The sequence below is a fragment of the Apteryx mantelli genome, chromosome 1 (genome assembly GCF_036417845.1).
Source record: "Apteryx mantelli isolate bAptMan1 chromosome 1, bAptMan1.hap1, whole genome shotgun sequence".
Classification (NCBI taxonomy): Eukaryota; Metazoa; Chordata; class Aves; order Apterygiformes; family Apterygidae; genus Apteryx; species Apteryx mantelli.
Window position 1 is genome coordinate 142,915,809 of NC_089978.1, and position 8,365 is coordinate 142,924,173.

General features: G+C 43.5%; 1 protein-coding gene across 1 annotated transcript in view; it reads right to left on the reverse strand.

Annotated features, from left to right (window-relative positions):
- The window catches only part of ATXN10 (ataxin 10), a 106,662-nt gene extending 106,222 nt beyond the window's left edge, over positions 1 to 440 (reverse strand). Inside the window, exon 1 of the mRNA XM_067305074.1 lies at positions 313 to 440. Within this exon, the coding sequence (XP_067161175.1) occupies positions 313 to 440 (128 nt within the window). The remainder of the gene's footprint in view (positions 1 to 312) is intronic.
- Positions 441 to 8,365: the final 7,925 nt, after the last annotated feature.

Consider the following 8,365-nt stretch of genomic DNA (forward strand, 5'->3'; position numbering starts at 1 on the left):
AAAGTTTTAACGAGGAGGAGAAAAGGCGCCCAGCCACAAGCTGCGCCGCCCCGCGCTAAACACTGCCAGGAAGACCCTCTCAGTGCGCACCCCCCACACCCCGAGGAAACTGGGCAGCACCGAGGGGAAAACTGAGCTTCGAGCCGGGGCAGCCCCCTTCTCCCCAGCAGCCGGAGTCCCCCCGCTGGGCAGGGCAGGGCCCGCCCAGCACGGACCACCCGCGCCCGCTGGCCCCGGCGCTTCCCGCGGCCGAAGCTCCCTCCCCCGCCCCACGTGGCTGCGGCCGGCCACTCCTCCCTCCTCCCCGCTAACCTGGGCTGCGCCTCGCGGAACAGGCCCGTCAGCGCCCGCACGCTCTCCAGGCGGGCGGCCGCCGGCCCGGCCGCTGCGGCCCGCCCCAGCCGCGCCGCCACCGCGGGCAGCGCTGCCGCCGCCGCCATCACCCGCCCCAGCGCGGCCCAGCTCCGCCCCCCGCCGCGCGGAAATGGCGGCGGCCCAGCCCCGGCAGAGAGCTGCCCGCCGGGACGGGGCGCTGGGGCGGTGCGGTGCAGCCGGGTACCCGGGCTGCGCCGCTAAACCTGGGGGTTGGCGTTTCTCCGCTGGTTTGCACAGGGGTTCCTCTTCTGGCTTAAGCGGATAGGTGGGATTGGGTGGAAGAAGATAGGTGGCGTGGGCCTTGCCCCACAAACGGAGTGTGGTTATCTCCCTCATTCCCTTTTTCTCGCGTTTTCTGCCTTCAGTGTCGGCACCGACCCTGACGGACTTGGGGGGCGGGGGGAGCGGGCCCGGCGTGGAGCTAAGATGGCCGCCGGGACGCGGGGCTCGACCTTCTGGAACCTTCTTCCCTCAGCGCGGCCGCGGGGCGGTGAAGACGCGCCGGGAAAAGGTAACGGTGCTGCTACCGGTCACTTCGGCCTTCCTCTGCCGGCCCGCAGCGGCTCTCCGGGCTGTCCCGGAGGTCTCCCCAAGAAGCCGGGGAAATGATTGCTTTGCGCCCCAGAAACGTTTTCCTAAATCTTCCCTTCTTCCCATTCGCTTTCTCTTTGAGGAATGCCTGTCTCAAAAGGAGCCAATTAAATGTTTCGAGGTGTTTTAAATATGTCTAGGAAAAATAAAAGTATATACATTGGGGGGGGTGGAAATTTGAACTTCCTGTGGACAAAAAGGCTAGTTGTAGCCAAATGGTATGGAAAGACCCATTATATTGGAACTAAGCTTAATTCACCAAACATCATTTAAGGAATCTGAAAATATTAGCTCCCCCCCCCCCCCAAAAAAAAGCATGACACAAAAAAATCCTAGTTATTCATTTGTTCCCATTCATATTTCCTCCAAGTTTCTGCACACATCTCTGACACGCACTGTTATTTGAGATCATGTAAGTGATACCTGTAGGTTCAGGGAGCGGAGAGTTGACTACAGTTTGCCACTGCCCATACCAAATCTAGTCAGTATACAGTTACTGTCTATGTACCTCTAAAGGAAATATTCCTCCTTTAGAAATAAACTTTTGTGTCTTGGCTTACCTGTGGGAAAACATTATTTATTATTATTGTCAAACTTCTGATTTTTAATAATTATCAGTAAAAGGCCCAGAAACAGCATTTACTAAAGTATGGACAAGCAGTTCTTGATACAGCTCTATATTTAAAAAAAAAAAAAAAAGTTCAAATAACAAGTGGAAATCAGGTAAGTAAAAGAGTCCAGGCGAGACTGATTACAATCATGCAAGTTCTTCCTCTTAACAGTTCAAATTATTTTTAAGAGTTGTCTGTTCCTGAGTGAAAAAGATCATTTGTTTTAGCTGGAATTAAATTTGAGATAGGAAGAGGGAAGCATCAGAACTGCCCTGGATGCATCTGGGTACGTTGTGTCTGACAGTAATAGCTCCAAGGAAGATTATGACTGCAGCACGCAATCTTTGGGTAACTTACAATTTTTCTTTCCCTAACTATCATTAATTTAGAGGTTGGTTTAAGCCATGTTCAGGACATGTAATTTTATATCCTTTCTACAACATATTTTAAATTTTTCATATTGATACATATGTCCAATCTTTTTCCCTCTCTGGATTCATGAAGGTTAGTTCCAGACATGACCATGAGATCCACTAGACTGACCAGCAGTATCCTGAAGGTATATTATCTAGTTGTCACAGTCAAAGCCAGTTATCAGAGGCTAAGCCTGGGAACTAACGTCTGTGACTGCTACTACAGTCAGCTTATAAACTTGTGTCTGTTTAAAGCATGTCTTCCTGGAAAGGGTTTCTATACCCTCTCAAATTTGTGGACATTCTTTCTAAAGTATGGATCCCAGAAATGGAAACTACACTGTGTTGCTCTCCCAAACAGCTTCCTGCCCATCCCCACAATATTTTTCATCCGTTCTGGTATTCTGGCTTTCTTTACTGGGGTGTTGCATTGGCAGCGCCTGTTCACTTTGTGTGTTCGTCATCACTGCAGCCATGCCTGTGAACATTGGTAGATCCAAAAGCAGCAGGGCCAGCCAGTCTGGCAGTGAACATACTGTGCAGGCACAACTAATAAATATGCTTCTATACTTCAAATCTGACATTTCCGAGGTATGTTGGAGTCACTGCACAAGCACATGTCAATGTATATGTATTTAATAAAGTTGTTCTGCACATTCTCAGTGACCATTGATGTAATATGTCTGGGGGACCAGCAGGTTACAACTTCAGTGAAGCAAGTGGCAGACTACGCTCAAAATTCAACAAAATAGGGGTTGGCGGGTCAGATTTTAAGCTCTAAATCCTTTTCAGAGTTACTGCTTACTAGTAAACAGTTTTTCCTGCCCTCTTCCCTTCACAGTCACACATGTTTTATGAAAATGATTTGAAAATATGTAATTTTGTATCTGATGGTATCCTACTCTGTGAAGGGACACAATTTACCCAGCAGTCCAGTTTTATTTACCATCCTTCTCTTTTTTTTGCCATTTTGCCTGTCTCGTTAAACAAAATCTTTTAAGCAATGATTTTTTGTGTACCTGTTAGAAATATTTCTGTTTAAGGATTTTTTCAATGACGTAGTAGTATTTTTTTAGGTGACAGTTAACCAGTTTTTAGTCTATTCAGTATATAGAGTCTTCATTTTGTGTACTGATGAGTTACATAGCAGAGTATTTCAGACCAAGCAGCTGAGAGTACAGACTAGAAGGTAGATCTCCAGGACATGAAAATGGGGTAGTTCTCTAACGCAGTCTAGTACATTGTTAAGGCTTTGACCTACCCCAGCTGACATAAAGGTAGACAAAAGATAAGTTGTGCTTACCCTGGGGCAAGGTTAGCATACAGCAGCTCCAGTTATAAATATTTTCCTTTTAAGAACAGTTGGAAAGCAACTCAAAACAGAAAAGTCTTTCTTCTAGCAATGAATCTTAACAGAATCCTGATCTTGGTGATACCTTCTTTCAACAAATTCCATAGGCCTGCTGTGTGACTTTATCCGTTTTAACTTTGCTGCCTGCTTCATCAAATGCCTCCTCAGATGGTACTATTGATTATTACTAGTGAATCCTTGTGAAAAATAGTTTTGCTATGTATAATTCTTTTGTATTTTTTCCTGCATTAAACAGCCTGAGCTTTTTATTTTTTTCATTTTAGTCCTTTCGTTTCTGTAATCATTCTCAACGCCATTATCTAAACCACCTTTATTAGAGGGTTATGCAATACTTTGAGATAGGATTCTCATAAGGGAGCTTTGCAGGGTCTCAGGAATATCAATAATAGAATTTAGTAATTTTTACCAGATTACTCGCAGATGTTATATCTTGAGCTCATCCTTACTACTGACAGTATTTTGCACTTGAATTTTTTAAAATACATTTGTATTGTGGTAGTGTGAAACAGCTAAGTCCCACAGTGTTGTACTCATCTTTAATGGCGGGGTATTAAAACTGATCAGAAGTCTTTACAGTTTAGTTTTGAATTACTGAATTGATCAAAAGAAGGAATCCAAAGTGATTGTTTTAAGATGCTTATGTCATTGTGATAGCGTATAACAGCTATGTTACAGAATAGGCCTGTGCTGTCCCTGATTCTATAAAAACAGACAGATCCCGAAAATATCCAGTCTTTCCCCCAAAGAGCTTACAGTATAAATAATGTTAGTTTTTCTTAGCACAGTTTTACAGAATTACCAAAAAGAAAACAATCTACCTAAAGCTGACTATTCCACCTGAAAGTAAAATGATGCAAAAACTACTTTTAAGAGTATTAAGAGCTGGTATAGTCTTTTGATGCACTGATGTTTGAAGTCATATGTTGAGAAAGCTCTGTCACAACTGAGACTCACTCTGGAGGGAGATAGTTCCATTTTTTCAGCAAACGGTAGCTCTGGAGGAGGGCCAAAAAAAAGCAGGTCAGAAAGTTTGAATCCTCGCCTCTCAAATGTTGAGGGAGTGTCATTCATTTTAGTCACAACATGGATATTAGTCTTGCCTTTCTTTTACTGAAGGTAACTTCCATCAGAAAATAAAATTTGGGCTCTGGAAAAAGTTATTTTACACTAAAGAAGCAAATCCCGCAGCATGTTGTATATCCGGCATAAATATTAGTTTTCTGTCTCTTATTTTGGGCCTGTATTAGATTAAGTATGACTTGGGCCACAGAGCTTTGAAGCTGCAGCCCAAAGCTTTTATTTTCAGTCTAGCATTTAATAGGATCCAGTGAAATGATTGATGCACTTGGGAAAATGCTTTTGATTAGCCTTTGTTGCTGAGCAGTCAATTCCGCTGTGGACCCACTGAGTGATAAAGACACTGTGCCCTCACACAGGTCTTCAGTTTCCCCACTCATATAAAGCAAATTACAGTAATTGGGTTAGGAGTTCTAAACACCTGTATTAAGATGACTAAGAGCACATCTGAGAAGATAGCAACCAGAGGTGGAACACAAGCAGCTTTTATGGTTATCTGTGTATTCAAAAGCCGTATGAAATGGATACTGCAGCCTGTCTTAATCCCAAGAATAACTGCTGCACTCCCAAACCAACAACTCAAGAGGTTATTTGGCTTCAGAGGAGATCTTGCACATGTGTATGAGGGCCATGAAAGAGCAGTTCCATTTGGTGCTGAGATGTATTTGTTACTCTTTTATTATGTAATGAGAGAAATAAATTTAATTCTTCATGGGAAAGAAATCCTTCTGTCTGGAAAGAAATAGGCAAAATCCTGGAAGAGACGTTCAAAGCACTTGCAGTTTTTCACAGAAATAAACAGTATCTTCCAAGAAGTGAATGTGGATGAAATTGTCTGCTGTTGCAGTTGTCAGGCTCAGAGTCACTGCAGATATTCTTGCCTCATTTGCTAGATGTATTCCAATTTCCAGAGTGAATGAGGACTTTTGTAACTATTTTTTTGTCCTTCACAAAGGTTTTTGTGCAACATCTGTATGGAATGTATTTGTCTGGATCAGCATTATCCTCATTGTGGGAGGCACCTGTACAAGCATATGGAAGGACATAATCCCTTGCCCTATTACCTGGATCAGAGAGATGCTGCTTAGGGCATCTATTAACCAAAATCTAGTTCCTCAACTACCTGGAAAATTTCACCTCATTCATGTATCCATGTGTATTATATGGAATTTAAATTTTGCTCTGGTATGGCAAGAAATGCAGCTAAATTGTAAGAAAGTTGGTTGTGAGTTAAAGGAGGCTATGCATACTCTGACTTACATAGTCTTACAATTTTTCTGTGTGAAAGGGACAGAGAGATTGTCTTACACATCAGTAGAGTAGCTATCAGCCCTAGAAGTGTGAGGGCATCCAGCCCTGGCACATCACCTCTCAGGTTTGTTCTCCATTCTGATTTTACACAATGAGGTGTATCAACTGGGGAACACTGCCAGAAGAGTCATTTTTTTCCTCTGGTTGTGATTAGCTTTGCCCTTGGCAACAGCTACCTCCGAGGACAGAGGAAAAGCTAGTGCTATTTTAACACCTGCTCCCTTTCCCCCTTCCAACCCTAATCCGCTTTGCACCGCTCTGCCCACACACCTTCCTGGTAGGTTACATTCCTCACATTTCACAGCTGCTGCCTCTCCCGCACTCAAGCTCATAATATCTCTTGGGCTGCTTGAACTTGAATCCTAGGGCTGGGCTTCGGAGGTCTGACAAGTTCCTCTCGTTTCCTTTCGTGCTGCTTTTTCCTGGCTCCCTCCCCTGCCAACAGTGACCTCTTCCCTCCAATTCATTCGATTTAATTGTCACAAGAAGCAATTCCTACACTGCCAAGGTGCAAACAAAGGTAAAACCAGGGTGGGCTTCCTTCTGTTCAGAAATTTCATCTCACAAAGATTTTCCCTATTACAGAATTTGATAGGGTAGTTGAGATTTGACAACCATCCTGCTTGGGAACAGTTGCAAAATCCATAGTAGCAAAATCTGTATTAACCTCTGTATGGCAGGAGCAGTGCTTGCGTGGATGGAGTTTAAAGCTCTAGTGCCTGACTCTCACAACACAGTTCCTTTCACCCACAGCATATGGCATCTCCTGCTGCAGAAATGTATGTCCTGTTCCTTCCTTTTTTTCAGTTTGTGCCTGCCTGTGTGTTTACATTTGCATACATATATAATACAAGGGCATGTGACATATCAGAGACAGGTAGACCTGTAAAAAGCATGGGGAATTATTGCACATTAAATCAGTCAGGACTCAAATTTGAACATGGGGAGTGATATTATCAGTTTTGTGAGAGCTGTGATGTTTGGAATGGGATGGGTGAAAAGGTGAGTGTGGCCAGAATGGAAAAAGAATGTGTAAAGGAGAAGGTAAGATGCAGCTCACTTCGCTCCCTGTCAGACACTATTTAACTTTTTTCTTTTTCATGTTCAGTCCATCACTGAGGTAATGCAAATTTGGATAAAACTAAACCTTTTAAAAGTCCATTTTTCCCCCTTTTTGAGTGTCAGTTAGCTATAATATAGTTTAACAGTATGTCAGGGAAAAAGTTCTGTTACCACAATCTAATGTGTATAGGAAAGGACACTGGTGTTCCAGGCATTTCACAAAGCAGGGAAGGAGGGAAGGACAGCTCTCTGCACAGGAGAGGTTGCCTTTGAACCTAATCATGAGAAAAAAAGAGAAGATGAGTGTTGGGATGGTGACAGTAAGTAGTGGGTTTACAGAAAGGCATACCCAGAAATGGGTTGTGTTGCATAATAACTTGATATCTGAAGGGAGTTTATTGTTTAAGGATTTGTAGGAAAGGAGTATTCTGAGGAGAACTGTGAGGGTGAGAGTATACAATTATTACATTCCCCTTGTGAACTTTTTAACTATACAGTGTCAGTTTTGGCAGGGGGAGTATTTGGTTTTTTTTGGGGGGGGGGGGGTTGTTGTTGTTGCTGTCCTAGACTCCCATGTGAAGGGGCTCCCAAGAGGAGTGCTAGGTTTGAAAATTGTGCCATAGGATGTGGATGTCCCATATAAATACAATCAGATCTCATATCTAATGTGAAGATCTTGGCTTTTTCTGTGTTTTGATAGCAGCAACAGTTTTTCTGGACTTCAGCAGCATGGACAGCTGAGCATCCAAAAAGTACCTATTAGGTATGTGCAGATAAACTAGTCCTGTGCACTGTGGCCAACACTGAGCTCATGAGGCTTTCGGTGCATACACAGAGTAAACTCTGCATCGCAGGACAAAATTCAGCCGATCTCACTGCCTATGCATACAGCGTGCAGTCACTCTCTACTTGTGCAGGAGATCTCTCATGCTGGACTTGCTACATGTCTGCAGAGCTGCACATGGGAAATTTACCTCCTGGAAGCTGCAGAGGTCCTGGACCTGCAGCTGTGCACATCACCTCCAAAATCCTGTGAATGGTCCTGCAAATATTATTCTAATTTGGCTGCATAGACAATTTAATTCATCTGCTAAAACCGCAGACCAATGGGCTCCTTCGCTTCTCTTGTAAAGATACACAGTCCGAATACTTTCTGAAAATACATATTTTCACAGAAAATAAAGGAAATTTAAAAAAAAATTCCTCAGCACCTGGTCACTGTCAGATAGCAAGTAATAAGCCATATACTTAAATTTTTTCAAAGGACCCACAAGTATAAGTCCTCCTGAGTAGATGTGTCAAGTCTGGCCCTTTATGAATGGATGAACATAGGGAAATGCCCACAGGGAATCCTGCATTACCTGGCACCGCTCCCATTTATCAGCGTTGGTGGACAGTGTCAACGCTGAGAAATTTGCTAGAGGGGAAAAAGAACAGGGCTAAAAGAGCAAAGAACAAGAAAAAACAATGTAGTGACTCAGAACATCTAGTCTGGGTTACTGCTAGAGGCTGGATGTGAAAAATTACAGCTGTGATCCTGACCATGCTTTTTG